This window comes from Gekko japonicus, unplaced genomic scaffold (genome assembly GCF_001447785.1).
Source record: "Gekko japonicus isolate JY-2015 unplaced genomic scaffold, Gekko_japonicus_V1.1 scaffold148, whole genome shotgun sequence".
Classification (NCBI taxonomy): domain Eukaryota; kingdom Metazoa; phylum Chordata; class Lepidosauria; order Squamata; family Gekkonidae; genus Gekko; species Gekko japonicus.
Window position 1 is genome coordinate 1,319,699 of NW_015170892.1, and position 20,194 is coordinate 1,339,892.

A 20,194-nucleotide genomic window follows, 5' to 3' on the forward strand; every position below is an offset into this window, starting at 1 on the left:
GGAACTACAGCTCAATTAAACCTTATGGGGGAACATTTTAAACAAATGACCACACAGACGGCAGCCATCTTACAAACACAGCTAACTGCCATTTCGTTACACTACCAACAACCACACAGGAGGCAAGCAGGAGAAGCGTCTTTGTCAAGAGAAAAAGCCATTTGCAAGTAATTCTGACAGGGTAGAGTGGCTGAAGGGGGAGTGGGCGGAGAAAAGGAACAGACCCAGCACCCGGCCAATGGCACGCGAGTACACTTGAGTGGCGGCTGACGGGCCAATGGCTCAGGGAGTGCATGGAATCTTGCCACCCCAAAACAGAATTATGTATAAGGAGAGATTAATACTAGCCTACTTTACATGACTGTAATAAGGACTACTGTGAAAATGTATATGAAATACTGCGTGCACTAATCTCATAGTAAAATGAAGAGCACCATGTGACATAATTCTCTACATATGCATCAGAGCATGGAGCCAATGGGTCAAACCATAGCAATTAGAATCATGATATAAATGTGTTCCCCAATGAAAATATTTATGATTTTTTTCCAGGAAAGGAGTCCACAATACATGCGAAAAGACAAAGTCCTGAGATGAGCTCTTATATAAACCTAAGATAGGTGGGGATATAAATATTTTAATTAAATAAAAATAGTTCTTATTCTTGAAATTTACTTACACCAGAATGCCCCGTAAGGCAGGCACCAATTTTCTCCTTATCACACTGCACACAACAGAACGTCTGCTGAGAGGAGCAAATGGCAACCGGTTTGAGTTGGCTCCACAATGCAAATCTTCTAGGTCCTTGGAATCAGTGATCCCAGAGAATCAATTCCATGCCAATACCTGCTATAAAGTTCCCAGATCTACACTTGTCCAGTCTGCAAAATCCATTGCAGAAGGAGATCCATGTGCTATCCCTATATGCCAAACTGCCAGCCTTCCTGCATGTATCCTGGAGTTATCCAGGTCAGGACTAGGCACAAGTGGAGATTTGAACCTGGGTTTCCCAGATCCTAGTCCAACACTTAAAAAAACTATACCACACTGGTTCTCGTGAAAGAACAGCGTGTTGGAATTGTAATTTTTTTACTGGCATGATTACATATACGAAGTTAAATACAAGACATTTTTCACTGTCTGTGTTTCTTTTCTGGCCATTGAATAAAAAGTTTGGAGCCAGTGGTACCTTTAAGACCAAACTTTGTTCTGCTGCTTCATACCGATATGACTACCCACCTGAATCTATTTTCCGACCATTATTATTATTAGTTTTATTTCATTATTATTACTGAAAATAATTTTGCCATATAGAGGAGGGGCCCTGACCTGGATAGTGCCAGGATAGCCTGATCCCATCAGATCTCAGAAGCTAAGCAGGGCCAATGCGGAGGCAGGCAATGGCAAACCACCTCTGAACATCTCTTGCCTATGGGGTCATCAGCTGTGACTTGATGGCAAAAAAAATTAAGAGGAGGGGGTGTTAAAAAATTATCTGTCCCAGGCACCAAACAGGCTAGGTACATCACTGGGTGGCAAGAAGCAGGCACTTAAATATTTTGGTAGGAAAATCCCCACTTTTTCCAGTGCCACTGTCTTCACAATGGTAGCATGTATTGATTCTGGGATTAATTGTGGATTACCTCCGGCAGCACACTTCTCCATCACACCACCAAGCAAGGCTGAGAAGGAGGCCAAGGCAATGTTTATTTACTGGCCTGCCAGTGTCTGGAAGTATTTACAACTATCCACCACAAAGGCAACTTGTGATGGAGCTTCTGAGGCACATACTCCGCCCTTCCTTGGTAAATCCTCTGTCTGACCAGTGAGTTTCAGGTCTACTCCAATGCTCAAAACACTACATCAGATTGTTTCCTCTAGTAGAGCTGCTTTAAGGCAAACTGGGCATCATCCCAACCAGCAGATTTATTTGTGAGCAAGCTCATGTGCCGTGATAAAGAACAGCTGCCTGGTCATTCCCTCCAAGAAAATGATGAGAGCAGAGATAAGGTGAGACAGGGAGGCTGAGGGCATAAATCAGACAGGGAGATATGTGAGTAGGGGTCAGAGAAAGATAGGCCTGGGTGGAATAACTTGGTGAAACTGAGGAGCAGTAGAAAGAGGAAGAGACGGGAGAAGGACCTTAGTATGTTTGCGGGATGCCATTTGTATCTTATGAAGACAAGGAACTGATGAAAAGAAACCTGATACACATCGGGACAGCTTACGATTTATTTTGCCAAAGGAGCTGTGACCCATCTTTCTGGTACTGTAGTTAATGGTAGGTATGACAACTCTCATCAGACACAAATCCCTGTGATTCACGTGGCTACTAATATCGTATGTGGCTACAAATAAATCACAAAGTTACAGAAATCTTGATAACCTGTCCCAATAACTCCCCCATCTGTTACCTTTCAAGGCTGTGGCAAATGGTTTTGATTCCAAAAGGGCTTAATGAAGAATGCATTTTAAGTATCATATCAGTAGAAAGATTAACTGCTTTGCAGAAAGAAGCCACTTGAAACGTTGCCTGGGGGTTTGGAATCTAGCTTGCTGCTTTCAGTGACTTTTGATGTGGTAGTTACTTTAACCCTTTGACTAGAATGTAACCCTTAACATGGTAATGTTTACTATGCAACAGGAAGCAGGAGATGCCATCCCTTTCTTTTTCTCAGGTCATGTGAAGAGCTACTAGTGATCTACACGAGTGATGATGTTATTCCTCTGCCTACATAACCATATTTGCAGCCTGGAGAATGGCAACGTATTTCTTCTCCATTTCTAAAGATGAATTTTCAACACATATAAGGATGACAAGTGAAAGAGTCCCCTCCTAGCTCTCAGTCACTGGGAAGGAATTCTTCTTTCTCATAATCTTTCCCCCTTGGTTGTTTATTCTTAGCAGATGTCATCATAGTTGTTCCCACACCAGAACATCCTGATGCTAACAGCTGAGGATTACGTGTTGCTCTTCACTACCATTCAAAGAAATTAGTAGTAAGAAATCCTGTTTACACATATTTCAATGGCAAAACTGGCTTTGGAATATGATATAAAAGTTTTACTATAAATTGTTTTATTCTTATTCTTAATCAAACCATTTTTAGCCCTTTTATAATTATAGGCATAGGTTCTCTCTGTGTGAAAGACAGCAGGAGAAAGCACTTTATTTCAGATCCTTTAGCCTGGGGCAGGAATGTAAACTTTTCTCATTGTCAAGTCTCTCTTACAAAAATGGTGCCATTGAAATAAAGGGAAATATTTGTGAAAGAAAAGTGCAAGTTCTTTTATTTATTTTTTATTTAGTTAAAACATTTATTGGGTGCCTCTCTACCTTGCTTAAATTATTATAAGCTATACAGGCCCCGTTCACACGGAGGATTTGCCGCGCTAAAGGCACGAATGTCAGGCAGAGTTTGGGGGCGTGATCACACCGCAACTTCTGGGATGCGTAGCGCACCCGTGGCCAACCCGTGGCATCCTGCCAAAGATGCGCAGTAAAAATGTACCACGGAACGTGCACTAGTATCCAGAAAACGTGGCGCAGGGGCAGGCGTCTGATCACGGGAGCGCTAGTATTCCATGGCATCCAGTGCAGTCCCTTTAAACGAGGTTGTTTAAAAGGACTGCAGAAGAAAGCCCAAAACAGCTGAGCCAGTGGGGAGACTGTTCCCTGCCAGCTCAGCTGTTTTTCAGGCTTTCTTTTGCAATCCCTTTAAACACGCCCTGGTTAAGGGGACTGAAAAAGAAAGCCTGAGAAACACCTGTTTGACGACAATCTGCCCCCGCCACTCAGCTGGGTTTTTTGGTGACTTTGCAGCTGCTGTGAGAGGTTGTTTTTTGTTTGTTTTTTTCTTCTCGGATCTATTGGACCTGAAAGAATTCAGGATTTCCAAAATTCCCATATCCAAATACTTCACCGATATTGGGGCCTGGGATTTTTAAAGAATCCAATGGGGGGGGGGTTTCCAATAGATCTAAACCAAAAACTACCAGGAAAAAACTGCACACCCCTATTGTTTTAAATTGGCTTGTTGCTTTATATTATTATATTATTTTAATGGTAAGTCCCCTTGAACCGGACTCTGAAGAGGTGACATAGAAATATTCTAAATAAATGAATATTTTAATATAATTAAATATATTTAATATAAATGTGAAATAACTGTGACTGTTTAATTATTTGCATTTGCCTGGAACTCATCAAGATTCAACTCAAATCAGCTATGATGGGCTGCTACAAGTTGTTACAGTGAAAAGTCAGCCTGGGTTGCCTTTTCCATGTAGTATCACATGGAGGCCACCACTGCCCTTAAACAAGGAGACATTATTTCCAGAGACTGGGGTTTTTTCACAACTCTACATTAATTGGAGGTGATATTTTGCTACCCTGACGTAGACTATGACTATGGAATAAATGCTATCAGAGAACAACAGATTTCCCAATTGAATAATTCCTTTCACGAAAATGCAATGGTGCTGGTGGTGGGGCACTTTCAGGGGAGAATAAGAGGTAAATGCTTAATCCTTTCCCCATCCACTGTCTTCTGCAAACACTTCCCCACCACACAGGCTGTTTTAAGATGATTTGGTTTTCCTTTCTGGGTTCTAAAACCAGAAATTATATCAACTGCAGAAAAATGCCACCCAGGGCTCCAAATGAGAGTGGTTCAGCTACATGGGGGGGGGGGGAAGCTGCCTTATATGGTTGCTAGGTCAGTCAGGTCCCCTGAAAGGAATAGCAGCTTCAGAGGGTATACTCTATGGCAGCACATCCCCACTGAGCTCCATCGCATCCCTGAACTTCATCCTTCCCAGGTGCTACCCTCAAATCTCTGGCATTGGGAATAGGGCTCTAAGCCCCCAGTCCCTGCCCCAAATTCCCCACCTCAATTTCCCATTCCTTTCTGCTTTATTTTTTTTTAAAATTCACTGGCATCACCTGTGCAATGACATCACTTCTGGGTAACACTCAGAAATGATAGTGGTATGGTAGCTCTAGGAATTTCTGGAAATTATGTTAATACTATAGAGTTTCTTACAATTCCAAGAGCTACTGCTGTCACACCTGGGTATTTCCCAGGTGATGTCATCACACTAGTGACACTGCCCCCAACACCATTTCCCCACTCCCAACCTCCCACCGGTTGCCAGGCTGCTTGGCAACCTTAGTGGGCAACCCTAGCTGTTTCCCTTTTTTTAAAAAAAAAAATATGCTCCAGTGTTGTGTCTTGTTGAAATAAAGCATAGTTCCATTCCGGTTGCTGCTGGCTGGTCTTTGTTTAGATTACCAAACAGTTGAAAGGGAAGGGCTGGTCTAATAGGAGCATGAAATAAAGATCTAAGGAGATAGTACATATTTGGTTAAATTTCCCTGACAGGGGAACTGAGTGTACCGAGGTATTACAGTAGGCCAGCACAGTTTTGGTGCACATGATGTGTAACTTAGTTGCAGGGGAATGCAATTTTTGATATAAACCTGTGTTTTCTTGAGGCATGACTGTGTAAAACTAATGCTCCATAACTCCGAGTTAAGTGCTAATATTTACCTCGATTTGTTTGTCTTTCCCCCCCTGAAGTAACTTTGTTCACTTTAAAAAGCAAACCTTCTTATGCCCGTCAGTCATACATGCCCGTCAGTCATACCTTGTGTGGGCCCAGAGATCCTATCCCTCTGAACCCAGTTTTCTCCTTTTAATTGACCACTGGGAAATCGCAGTGCAGTGGGTAAGTGAGAAACTGCACTGTGATAGAGAGAAAATTCCTATGATTTGGTGGCTATCCCCCAGGAAATCCACGGGGTAGTTTGCATCACTGCAATCTGTCCAGTTCAGGACATAACAGATTGCCCCTGAAAATACCATACGTGCTTTATATAGGTAAGAAAAAGGCAGAGCGGAAAGGGCTATCAGTAGGTGACAGTGAAGAAGAAAGGACAGAGAAGTCTAAAGCAAACTGGCAGGGTAGGTGAAGCAGATTTACACTGCCTCGAGAAAAAAAGTATACCTCATGCAGATAAAAGAGCACAAACTAGCATCTTCCCCTGAAACCAAACCCTGTGCTAAAGAAAAATAACTTTAATATAACTTGATTAAATAGAAACATCTACCTGATTACTATTTCAATTACTGACTGACATAGTGCCATTTTTTAAAAAGTTATAAAACCTAAAACAAGACATCTGCAAATGATTAATTGTGGCTATTAAACCACATGAATCTAACATCAACCCCATTTTGTACTTTGAGGCGACACAAACATCCTTGTGTTAGCCACGCAAAGCCACATGGTACTAGTTTTCCAGGAAACGTGCCTTTTAGCATGTTCCCTAAAGTACTTGGCCTTTGGGGATTTACATTGTAGCACAAATATTTGAATGAATGGCTTTTTAAAAATAATAATGAAAAGGCTTTTAAGATAACCGAAACAGGGATTAACATAATGTTTTATTCAATTTGAGTAGTGTGATTTATTATAACATTTACCGTAGTAAACACAAACATTAAGTCTGAAGAGGCTTTCCTCTTTTATTCCTCATGCTCTTATTGGAAACTGCCATGACCTTTCCCCTTCAAATTCCCTTTTTTATTGACACAAAAATTGACCTTTTATTTCTGGATATTACCAAAATACATTTGGGCGCGCGGGGGGGGTGGATTCTTGGTGGAAAAGGGTTCCTTGAGTGACACTTTACTTTTACTACTTCTGGGAAGACAGAAGGATCTTTTTTCCCTCTTAGAGCAAAATAGGAAAGGTGATTTCGTCATGCAGTGAATGAGCAAGCCCAAAGGCAGTTCCATGTGCCTTTTAGCTGACATTGGCTTTGTTAACCAAAAACAGCCTTTGGAGGCTCCAGCATGGGAAAGAAAAGCAGTTGCAGCTTTGACTTGGTGAGAAGGAAGCAAAGTAGAGAGAGAGAGCTGTGTGATTGATGAAACTGAAGCATCTTGAGGGGTACAAAGTTCTCTCTGGGGACTTAATGCAGCATTCATGTCTGTGCTATCTGTCTATAGGAATGCATTTGCTTCCACTACACTCTCCATGTATATTTGTAAATAAAGCAAATATTACTAGTGGTGCTGACAGTGTTTGAACTGGGAGAGCTCAAAATGTGAGCTCTTCCTACTAAAGAATGCTCACCCTAAGGCAAGATAAACCCACACTTTAAGAATTTAGTCCTGTGCTTGAATTGTGGCTAGCCAGTCTTTCACCCTCCCATGATTTCCTCTTAGATCCTTCCTCATTCCCTTCTCTTCCCTAAACTCATCTAATGGAAATACTGTAGCAAAATCCTAGTTTCTCTTCCATTCGACCAAATGCCACAACAGCAGCATGTTAAGTTCAAGGAAACCCTGGGAAATGTAGCCCACTAGCACTCCTGAGTCTAATAAATGGTCTTGGCAACCCTGAAGAGCTACTTTTTCCAGGCGTACCTTTCATCCAGCATATGGCTGTTGGAGAATTTGAATAGGGATGGATTGGCGATTACAGCCACCAGAAAAAGTCCTGGTGCATTGATGGCCTTGGGTTCCCAACCTCAAGGTGGAGTCTGGAGTTCTCCAGAAATGACAAGAGTACACTGATCAGTGTCCAGGAGAAAACTGCAGTTTCAGAGAGTGGGCAACAGAGTCTAGGAGTAATGGAAATCCTGAAGTGTATTCTGTTGGATTTCAGTTTCTCCTGTAGAATAAACATCCCTTCTGAACTATCTCCCTCCACAAACTTGACCCTTCCCAGGCACTGCCCCCAATTTCTGGGATTTTCCCCAACCACAGTTCTATGGGCAAGTCACATGACAAGTCACTGCCGGGCTCTCCACAGGGGATGTGTGTAGGAGATGAGTCATGGCTCTTTCCATGAGGATCAGACTACAACATCAATGCTGCTTCCAGTTCTCTACCATCAGGTACATTTAGGGGACTGGATGAAGAGATACAAAGATTGCAGAAGGGGATTGGGGAGAGTTTACAGTAGCTTTTCATTACCTTTCTGTGTAAGCAAAAACATGCAGAAGTTTTCTTTTAACACTTGCATACCAAGTCTAAGCAACATGAGTGAAGACTGGAATGAATTGAGGGGAGCTTGGCCCATCACTAAGAAAGGCACTGTAAGTTTCTAGTGCATGCTCAGTCTGGAAACCCCTACACCCTGAAACACTGTTTCCAAGACTTCCCAATGCTCAGGGAATGGAGCACACATATGCTACTAAAATCTCTATGTTCCCAGCATTCTGAAATATATAAAAAGTCAATTCCTGCTCACAATGGTTTAGTTCAGACATTATTTTTGGGGAACATGTCATGTACTCTTTTCTCTCCCTGCAGTTGTGGGCTCTCTCCTCAAGTTCTTGATTACAGTAACTACAGTTTGCCATAACGCAGGACTGGGAAAACTATAGTTACTATTAACCAGAGTTTGCCTCCAAATTATAAAGAAAAACCAGAATTTGAAATGCATTTCTGATGCTGGTTTGGAAGCTAACTACGGTAAGCAGTGAGGAGAGTTATTCAGTGTAGACATCATAGCAAACTATGGTTACTGTGAGACAGGAAGTTCAAGAAGGAATTAAGAGTGCACATGGAAGGGGGGGGAGATGCACACATCCATTGCATACTCCTAATGCCCAAACTAAATCTGAAATGGGTCCATATATGTATATCTTTATCATTTACAAAGCTTGTAGTTTTATAAAACATAAAGAAAATAGTCTGGAGTTTTTCTAAATGCTGGTAGTTTTATAAAACATAGAAAAATTTGAAGTTTTTTCTAACTGTGTTGAGCCTTCACAGCACCCCCCCACACACACTGATAAATGGGCATCCTGGATGTTGAACTGACTCACTACCATGTTCCAGTCCCCAAATAGACTTCAATTTCTTTTCCAACTCAATGACCTTCCACTTAATTCCATCTTCTTCCCAACTGGCCCTCCACTAAAGGAAAAATAACGACTATTGCTCTGTTTTGATACATACCTTCAAAAACGTGTTAGTAGGCCTGAGCATGCAGGCAACGTAGAATTTTCCTCTGTACTCAAAAGACAAGGTAGTAAAGCTAAGTGCTTCTGGGATAGCCAGGAAAAAGGAAAGGATCCAAATGACAATGATTTCAATAGCAGTGATCAACGGGACTCCAATTCCCTGAACACGACTCCAAGAAGCAACTGCTCTGTACCTATATAAACACAGAAACACAAAATCCCAAGCTTCCATACGTTTTCAGAAGGGAGAGCACTTGAGGAAAGGTTAACATGATATGCACATTTCAAGATTCTTCACAACATATGAATTGTAATTGACCATCAGATTGCAATAATGTATAGGCTCAGATAACCGTTTATCACCACACAAATACTCATGAAAGGTTTGTCTGAATGCATCCAATAGCCCTCCTTCAGGATATAAAGCGGCCAAAGCATGACAATCAAGACAACAGAATGGAATAACACCACATGGTCAGGACCTGTTTAAATGCTACACAGCAGCAAACATCATGTGCAACGCCATGTAGTCAGCTAGAACGTTCAGCTAATATTGACCTTCTGTCCCATGTATCTGTGTGATAAATTTGGCCAGAAAGAAACATTTACACATTCAAAATATTGTCAGTTTACAAGTTTTTAAAAACTGTAATGTGTCCACTGGCCTCTGATCTCCCTGTATTGTATTTCAACCATATTTTTGTTTTCAAGGTTCTTAAAGAGTGATAGAACAGGTAGGTTTTTCAATTGTTCAGAGAAGAAACCTATATGAGGTGATACTTATTTCAGCTCAGTCATTCTTTCTAAAGTAAAATGGCTGCTTTTTTTCTTAGCATGACTTTCTCTGTGGACATCAAACACACCAACAGAAATGCAACAACCTATAAGGTCAGTAAGGACAGACCTCCAAACTAAGCTGCTGTTCATCTACGTCTCCATAGAGTCAACCTCTGGGCCAAACTGGATGTTACCGTGTTTGTGAGTCCAACCCATGGATGCTATTACCATTTTAGAGGTGAACTCAGACAACTTAAAATGCTATGAGGTTCCAATAGCATCCAGAGCAGCAAGACCAGCCAATCTCTTCCCCACCACCACCTTTCAAGTACCAAAAAAGGACTATTTTGGCAGTTGAATAGGTGCAAGGAACAACAAGATTGCCTGGTCATGTTACACTGCTGGCCCGATCAGTATTGGTCTCTCATAGTATTTTTAAATGGCCTGAGTTCACCTCTAAAATTGTACCTCTAAAATGTACACCTCTAAAAGGTCAAACCTGTGGACAATGTCACATCTAGTTTGGTCCTCTGTGATATGATGATGTGCCAATATAGTCTCCACACTACTGAAGACATGATTGAAAGAGAGAAAGGCTTACTACAATTCTTCCATAATACAAAAAGCTGGAGTTAAGCTGTGTCTAGAAAGAGCTTTGTATCTCCCCTAACAACTGACTAATTTAAAGAAGACCAGCTCATACTTTTGCAGAATCTACAATAAAGTAATCTGTATGGGCAATAATAAGATCTCATGTATATAAGATGTGCCACCTCTGTTCCCATTGTCTGGAATATAAGAGCTGTGCCTCAAGAAGAAAAAAACATGGATTGTCTTCATAATCATATACTGCTTAGATTGAGACCTGGGTATAATTTACAATTATAACAGTAGTGTGGGATTGGCTTGACACCACTGTGACCCAAGACTAAACTGTCTTCTCACACATTCCCAATAAATATTTCCTCCTATAAAATGAATGGATTTGACTGATGTACTCTACAGCCTTATGAAATAATTTTGGCAGCTTCTGAGTAGCCATTCATTTAGCAGATGGACCTCTCCTCCACAAATGGATGGGTCTCCCTATCCCATTCCATTCTGACAGAGAAATGTCCTTTGCCCATCCAAAGCAGTCTCCAGTTGTTTGCAGGCCTGAGTGAGGTATGTCAGGTTGTTACTCAGTCTGAATCATTTCCTTAATCCAGAAGCATTTGGAAAGCAGAACAATTAATTGACTGAAAATGACTTCTTTGCCTCCTGTCTCAGAAATGACAAGCAGGTACTGTGCCTTTGAACTTAGAAAGTGAATTAATCATCCCTACAATACCCTTTTTCAATCCCAGAAAACAAAGCAGAAAAAACAAATGTTTAGAAACTTAGCATTAACTGCATATTAATTAGGATGTCCTGATACTTCCAACATAGTGTTTTTTCCACAGTCCATTGAGAAACCAATCAATCTGGATTACAACTGTAAAGAATAAAAGTATTAAATAAAGCAAGAGTTTTTTAAAAAAAAATAGTTGCCAGCTATGTAGCTTTCTGAACACATGAACAAAAACTTGTGTTGTTTGTCTTTCAGTCAATTAAATCAGTGTCCTTTTGTATTCCAAACTATTATTGTTTTAGGGGGGGAAAGGGTTCACAGAATATAATACTTACCTGTCCACGCTCAAGGCACAGAGATTAAGGACTGTGATTCCTACAGATGCCTTTTGTATAAAAGGAACAAATTTGCAAAGAAAATATCCAAAAGTCGTGTTTGGAAAGGGCGAGCTTTCAGCATGAAGCTAAAGGATGGAAAAAAGAAAATTAGAAATGTTAAATGCAGAACATAAATTTGTTCTCAGGTTACACCCCAATCAATTAAAACCATCCAGATCAAACTCTCATTTCCAGTGGCATGTAAGTAAACACAGAATGTTTCAGTGAAGAGAAAAGCATTACCCATACCTGTGTTCTGTGAAACCATGACTCAACCTATGGCAAGTTGATGCATCACCACCTATGGCACCATCCCCTTCTCTATGGGATGATGTCAGAATATGACACATAAATTATCTTCCAAAGTGGCTGCTTCTAAGTGTGATTTTAAAATCTCTTTTCCCACATGATCATAAGCGCCAGTGCGCTATGGCATAAGGCAAATGTCAGTTCTATGCCTTAACAATATGCAGCAATTCTGAGATTAGTGGGGAAATTGCACCTCCCCCCACCCTGGTGTGGATTTCATTTCAGCACTTGTGCAAGCACAAATCAAGTCTTTGGCTACACCCACCCAGGAGTCATCTTGGACAATGGTCAACAGGTGCAGCTACCCTGGGAGGGGCCCTGACTGCCCACAGCCCACCAAGGGAAGGAAGGAAAGAAAAAAAGAACAGCCTCTCACCACGCCCACACATCCTGTCCAGAACTCACAGTGACCTCCACTCATAACTGCCCCATCAAGAGCTCAGGCAGCCAGCTCAGCAGTGGCTGCTTAGGCCCCCTCCATCTGAAAAGTGGGCAGCCAGCTTCCAGAAATGGCTCTCACCTGCCTCACATGGCAGATGTACACCTTGGGCTGGATCCAGACAGTTGGGTTTTTTTCACTGAAAACTCACCCAATTCCCCTCCGTACTATGGCTCCCGTCCCACCTCACCTTTTTTTGGGGGGGGGTGATTTCAGGTTCTATGACCCCCAGCACAGACTTTTTCATTGGTCAAGACCCTTTTCACCAGCAGAAGAGCCACCTGGAACCATGCTCTAGTCCGTTGATTTCTTTTCCATCTGATTTTGACTTGTAACCAGATATGAAATCTGTATTCCCTTTGTATTCAATTGCATTAGACTTGGGTATTATATTTGAGCAGGTAGATGTATTATAGCAGGTTTTACAGAAATCAGATTAATGATCAACTCCCCATAGCTGGCCCACAGCCTGCATTGTCACAGACATCATAGGTCCCAGCATACATAGTTTCCATGGGAAGCCTGATATACCAAGATGCCAGATTAAGAAATTTACACACGGCTTCCAAACTAGGTGAGGGGCCTACAAGGGGAATACAAGAAATACCCGAGGAACAGGATGACAGTGGCCAAACAGCCAACCCTCTGTGGTCAAGTCTCTCATTCCAAATCTTCACAAACAAGATGGGGCTTCTGATAAGTACACTAAACCCACACAACTGTTTTATAGCCAAATCTTTCCAGACAACCTGAGTAAGGCCTGGCACAGCAGAATTCTGACCACACATTCTTATGTTGGAATCAGAAACTTTTCATATTTCAAGGTTCTGCTTCTGGAATTCAGGAGACCTGACCAGATAACCACAAATTCTTGAAGATTTCTTCTTTTATAAACATGGTTTTTCATCCTAACACTGGAGTAGTAATAAACAAGGTAGAAGGGTTCAGAACATTCCATTTGTATGATTTTTAAATGTCACTAGGAAGTCTACATTCTGCTTGTTACTTATAATTCTTTCAAGCGTCATTCATGTACTTGCTGCTGTATAAAAGATGTTTTCTACAATCTATAAAGCAAACCATTTTTTTAAGTACACTGAGAACCCAAAGAAGATAATTTACAATGATGCTTGGTTCTCTGATGTCAACATCTCAGATCATAGTCAGGGGAACTACTTTAAGCATTCCTAAAGGACTGTATGTACCCACTTCATAACAGTTTGCTTTCAAAATACTGACACTAGAAGTAAGTGTCATTGAGTTCAGTACAGGGAAAATCCATTATTATCTCTGCTTGTCTTTAGTCACCATGGCAAGTAGCCACTAATGGAGCTATCCTCCATGAATCCCTCTAATCCCCTCTTAAAGATATGTGATCGGGACCATTACTACATCCATTGGCAGTGTATTACACCAATTAATTACTTGTTGAGTAAAGAAGTATTTTCTTTTGTTCATCCTGAATTTGTTGCCCATCAACTTCACTGGGTGCCTCAGAGTTTTAGTTTCATGGAAGAGGGAGAAAAAACTCTATCCACCTTTTCCACCCCATGCATAATTTTAAAATTGCTAGCAGGTCCCCCCTTAGTCATCTTTTTCTAAGCTGAAAGGCACTGGCCAGGACACTGTGAACTTAGAAAGAAAGAAGCCAAGTGGCTAAAAATACAGAGGGGGAGCTGCACTAATGCCCTGCAGTCTTGAGTCTTATGCTTCAATAAATTCATTAGTCTTTAAGGTGTCACAAGACTCATAGTTATTCGAAGTTATTTGAAGCTTTGCCTTATTCCATTACAAAGTAGGTAAAGCATTTCTTAACATTTCATGCCTCTCTCTTGTGGTATCTTTACTGTATGCGCTGCATGATTATGTGCTTTTTAAATTGGGCACACAGTGCTGGCCAACTTCTCTTCCTTTCAAGCTGTGCTGCCCTCCTTCAGTGACATAACCCAGTACACTGACATGCATTTTCTCCCCAAACTAGGGTTGCCAGCTTGGGGCTGGGAAGTACCTGGAGATTTGGGGAATGGAGCCTGAGGAGGGCCGGACTTGGGGAAGAGAGGGGATAGTGCCATACAGTCCACCCTCTAAAGCAGCCATTTTCTCCAGGGAAACTCATTTGGGTCATCTGGAGATTAGCTGTAATAGCGGGAGAACGACCAAAGAAGTTTAAAAAAAATCAAATGTAGTTACAAAACAGACCAGTTTTGATTACTATAATTGTACCCCATCAGAAGTAAATATCATTGTACATTATAGACAAAGTCCCCCCAAAATTTTCCAATGAAATGAAAGGGTGTTGGGGAGAAATATTTTCTGTCTTTTATACTTTGGTATATATAATCTTCTTTGATATATATAATCGTGTTACGTAACCCTTTTTTCCTTTCTATACTTCTTTTATACTTTTTTCCTTAAAATAAAAACATATATCCACATAACCATGAGTTTTTCTGTTTTGTTTATGAAAGCACTATATTATGAAGGTGGCAAATAAGCTACCAGTTCACTGACAACTAGCCCATGTACAATATTATTGGGGTAGAAGAAACAAGCAGAAGTTAAAGGGGGAAATTCCACATAAAGATATTTCAAACCTATAGTCATATGAGTACCATGGGCTATATTTTGTATTATTGAAAATGGCACAGAATTTGCTTTCTTGGGGCCAATCTACACATGATCTACACAGGGTCAATGATCAGATACCCCACGTGTAATTTAGTTTCAAGGCAACTGGAAGGCATTGGTGGATAAAGATCAGTATTTGGCAAGAGGAAAGAGCTTTGCCCCACACTGTTTTCTCACTGGGCAAGACCATCCTTTCCCTTTCTTGCCATTTTTAGCCCAGATGCGATATGAGTGCCTGTTTTTTCCCCTTCCTCCCAGTGCTAAAAGCAGCCCAGGAATCCAGTTCCAATCCAGAAAGAGCACAGGGAAGATTTAACCTCTGTCCCTCCTAATACCATGATCCTGACTTCGAGAATCTCCTTAGCCTCTTTTTGAGAATAAGTTGAATATAAAAGGATCCAACCCAAATTGGATCCTACTACATGTAATTTATTCTCAAAAAGAATACACTCTCCAAATTCCTCTAAGAGTTTCATCTTATAAAAAATACCAACAGCTGAAAAACTAAGACTTGGACATTTATGTGTGCACATACACACATTCTCCATCTTACATACAGACAAGCAGAGAACGTGGCAAGGAGTGATTGAGAAAAGTAGCTCATCTGGACTGCACAGGAATCCATGTGGCACAAAGTTTGTCCCAAGCTATACAGACGTCTAACACAAATCTTATTCAAAACAAAGCTAAACCTTATACTACTGCAAGAACTTCAATCTGGTGAACTGAATCCATGTTCAAAAAAGGCTGAGCAAAAAACCAACAATGTATAAATCGATCCATTGGGTTAACAGGAAAGAATCATGAAGAACAGTTTCAAGATAATACGTGAGAATTCTGAAAAATGTTTCAGTAGATTAAAACAGACTTTTTCCATGACAAAATGTATTATTTCTCAGACAGAATATTGCTTTATTAGCTGTGCACAGGACTTGCCCTATATGTTTCACTGGTAAGATAGGGGTACATACATGAATTCATGGATGGCTCCTGATAGAATTGGGGAGTTTTTAGTGCAACGATTCAGTTCTGAGCAGGGAATTCTCCCAGGATTCTGGGGAGAGCATAAAGACTCCCAAGAAGCTCCCTCTCTCTTTCATTTTTGCTCCTTTTAGCAGAGCTGAACAAGAGGAGGCAGAACTTCCTGCTGTTTGTAGGCACATCTTATCTTTCTCATCTCCTGAAATGGCAAGAGTGGATCAGCAACCCATATCTGAAAAAGAGGGGAGAAGTGATGAGGGAAGCCGTGGGCGGGCAATGGCTGCACACGTGGCAGACAATCAGCTTGGCTTCCTCTACAATGAGCACTGTGTGTGCCTGACCGAAGGGCTGGAGAGTATATGTGAGTAAATAGGGTTGCCAGCTCCAGGTTTGAAAATTCTTGGAGATTTGAGAGCCTGGGGAGGGTGAAGTTTGGGGAGGGGAAGAACTTCAATGGGGTATAATACCATACAGTCTACCCTCCAAAGCAAGCATTTTCTCCAGATGAGCTGATCGCTATAGTCTGGAAGATCAGTTGAAATCCCATGAGATCTCCATACCCCACCTGGAGTTTGGCAACCCTAAATGGAATACACCCAAGCCAGCCCTTGCTTTGCTCCCTATGAGCCCAGGAAGCAAGCGCCAGCACCAGCACTGCCTGGATCACATTGAGTTGCTCTTTCCCCTCCCTGCCCCCCTCTCATCGCCACTATTTTCTTCCTGTGTGGGGGAAAAAATAGAATAAGCAGGAGTTTCAAGCACTACGCCTGGAGTGTTTGAACTGGCCCTAATTGAAAAGTAGCACCTCACTTTAAAAAACCTCATAAACTGCCTAAATTGACACATCCTTCCTATGATTTTCCCCCTCATGTACATTTTGCTGTTTTCTTAGTTTCAAAAGACATTACTCAAGCAGTCAATACACAAGACCAATAAAAGACCAGATATATGTCACAGATTCCGACTCATATAACTCTTCCTTCTGCTGGATCAATGTTCTCTCTAAGTTGAGTTAGTGTGAGCTAGCTCACGGTTTTTGACCCTCTGGCTCACACATTTTTATCTTAGCTCAGGAGGGATGGCTCCAGAGCAAACCAATTTATGCAGTAGCCAAATCACCAGCTCACAACTTTAATGCCAGTAGCTCACCAAGTAGAATTTTTGCTCACAAGACTCCATAGCTTAGAGGGAACATTGCTGGACATCTGTTTGCGCTTCATAACAAACTGCAATCTGTCTCCTAGAAATAGCAGTTACTAAAAGTTGATTCATACATTCGTGTTCCACACTTAATAAATGCCACATTGCAATAACTTGCATGTGTGAATGCAACAGCAGAGAGTATTAACCCTGAAAAACACAGTACGTTTCCGTGGAGCCAGCTGATACATTCAGCTACCAGTGATCAAGTACACAATAATGAAGTATAGATAAGCTATGCAATGTAGAAGCATATGTGAACTGAACTTTGAGGCCACTAGTTAGTTGTACCATCTTTCACACATAAAAAGATCAAGGCCCATGTGCTTAGGGTTGCCAGGTCCTCCCTGGCCACCAGCAGGGGCTGGGAAGTAGGGTTACCAGATCCAGGTTGGGAAACTCCTGGAGATTTAGGGATGGAGCCTAGGGAGTCCAGGGACCTCAGTGGGGTACAATGCCATAGAGTCCACCCTCCAAAGCATCCATTTTCTCCAGGAGAGCTGATCTCTCTAGTCTGGAGATGAGCAGTAATTCCGTGGAATCCCCAGGTCCCACCTAGAGGCTGGCATCCCTAGGTCACTAGATCAAAGGGTTGAACAAAAAGGGACCACTAGGTACACAAACTTCAATACCTAGTAAGGTGGTAAGGAATGGAGAGAGTGGACCTCGATTTTAATAGTTTGGTTCAGTAAGTCACAATGACTAAGCCTGGCCCAAGCATTATTAAATACATTCAGAATCTAGACCATAAACACATCATAAAGTAAGATCTCCATCACATCAGTTATGACTTTTTAAGTTTTACTGTAAAACAAAGATGGTGCTACTTGATTATCCTCATGTGTAACTATAGCTCTTTGGCCAAGTCTCTGAAAAAGAAGCCATAAAACAAATCCTAGGAATTGCCGCACTATTCTGCCGTCTTTCTTTTGCATGCCTCTATTTGTTAGTTGGAAGAAGAATAAGGAGATTAAAAAAATTGTGTCTGATTTGCCTTTGATTGTATTTTAATAGAATATTATGCATCACTAGCAGCAAACATGTTATCATTAATATGTAAATAAGTAAATTAAAGGTGTTGGAGGATTATAGTATGCAAACATAGCATGATGGTTTGAGCACACAGTCTTCAAAATGCGTCATGCTGTACTTGTTATGCATGAGGGTGAGATTGGATGGAATAAAAGAAGGATGGAGGCCTTTTTTGGAGGGTATCCCTGCCCCCAGTTTTCTGAATGCTGTGGTGGTCCAGCAACAAGAGGGTAGCAGGAGTTCCCAGGAGGCTAGAATTCTATTCCCTCCCCAGCCATGGAATAACTTGATAGCCTTTGACTACCAAGTACCAGAGCAGCTAAAACAGAGCAAAGAAGCAGAAGTTCAAATTTATTTATTCCTACTTTGACATCTTCTGCAGTATGTGAAATAAGACACTGAGATCAAACCTATGTTAAAAACAGTAAGCTCAAGACGTCGATTTCTGAGTTTCAGAGTTTGTGACAGAGGACACTACTGTGATCCCATTGCTTCTGGTACAATCAACTCCAGAAGGTAGAATTGGATATCTTCCTCTACACCATGGTAATTGATGCACAGTGCAAATCTAAGGAGAGTTACACCTTTTTAAGCCCATTGAAGTCAATGGGCTTAGAGTAACTTTTTTTAGGATTGCACTGGCAATATCCAATCCAATGCCTTTCAACATACCATTGAAGGGAGAGACCATCTGGAAATTTAGAGTATGGACTTATTAAATATGCTATTGATGCCAATCATATTTTAATTTTTTTCTCATCCAATTCAGGTGCATAAGACACTTTCTTGGGCCAGTGTCTGAGTACGGAACAATAACCTGAGGCTGAATTCAGATGATACATCTTTTATAAACTTAACACTCAGGCAACAACTTTGCCATGGATTCTACCCTCGCTGCGTGTCTAGTAATCCACACTACAAAGCTTGCGTAAGGATTAATATTTTGATGAGTAGAACATCAATATATGTCTGGCATCTGTATGTGTAAAACTCCTATATATCTAGGGACCAAGTTTCATGTCACTTCAAAAATAATGGTTTTTTCCCAAAGGAAGAGAAGAAGAGAAGAGGCAAATCACTTGTTCAGTTGGGAACATTCAAACTGTAACGTATTAAGAGATGTGTCATGTAATATACACATCTTTGTTAATCAGCTCTCAGATCGGCATGCATGAATTTATGACAGTTTATTGACACAGATGATAATCACAGAGCTATATACCAACCTCCATTTGTCATTTTATAAAAGAACTGAAGATAAAATGAAACACTGTAGACTTTTTTTACCTTATATGTCGTAATCGGGATATCAATGATTATATAGATGAGGTCTCCTAATGCCAAGCTAGCTATTAACGCATTGGGGCCATTCCTCATACATTTGTTCTGGTAGATAATCCTTAACAGAGTTACATTCCCAACCATACCAATGATGAAAATGGCACAGGATAGTACTGTGTTGATATATTTGAAAACGATATTAAATTTAGTACGCTGTTCACAAAGGATAGTTTTGTTTTGCTGTATCCGTTGACTGGGTTCACTGGTAGCAAAAACTAATCTAGGTTCTATTCCAGAGTAAGTTGTGAAATAGTTTCCAGAGTCAGACAGATTTGCATATTGTCTGTTGAAATCATCACTGAAGACCAATCCAGGTATTAAAAGCACCAAGATAATCCCAAAATGAAAGGCTTCCATCCTCAAATCTTCAACACCAGAAATTAATATTTTAAATAGTTTCTGTTGTATTTATTTCACCTACAAAGAGAAACAATGAAAATATTTATGTTGGAACATTAGCACAATAATTCATGTTTTAAAAGTAGTTATCCTGTATTTTATTCCTAGTTCATGAATAGGAATGACATTATGATTTTAAATCATACTTTTAAGTTTCACATACTGATTTCAAGAAATTATACATTTAAAATTGTAGTGTTATTATTTGTATTCACTAAATAAGCTATAGATACACAGACACACACACATTTAAAATCTCAATTAATTTAATAGAAACTGATTAGAACCATGAAGTGTAATCACAATGCAATGCTACAAACTCAAGGATAGAACATTTAGAAATATGTTCCAGTAAAGTCAACGCAACACTCCCATGGAAGTCTGCTTGCAATAAGTAA

The 20,194-nt window shown here is 40.7% G+C and overlaps 1 protein-coding gene across 1 annotated transcript in view; it reads right to left on the minus strand.

Annotated features, from left to right (window-relative positions):
• The window catches only part of EDNRA (endothelin receptor type A), a 31,954-nt gene extending 12,198 nt beyond the window's left edge, over positions 1 to 19,756 (minus strand). Inside the window, exons 1-5 of the mRNA XM_015418461.1 lie at positions 19,344 to 19,756; positions 11,426 to 11,553; positions 8,979 to 9,177; positions 1,746 to 1,775; positions 1,568 to 1,577 (exon numbers count right to left, since the gene is read on the minus strand). Of these exons, the coding sequence (XP_015273947.1) occupies positions 1,568 to 1,577; positions 1,746 to 1,775; positions 8,979 to 9,177; positions 11,426 to 11,553; positions 19,344 to 19,754 (778 nt within the window). The 5' untranslated portion in view covers positions 19,755 to 19,756. The remainder of the gene's footprint in view (positions 1 to 1,567; positions 1,578 to 1,745; positions 1,776 to 8,978; positions 9,178 to 11,425; positions 11,554 to 19,343) is intronic.
• Between the last annotated feature and the right edge of the window lie 438 nt (positions 19,757 to 20,194).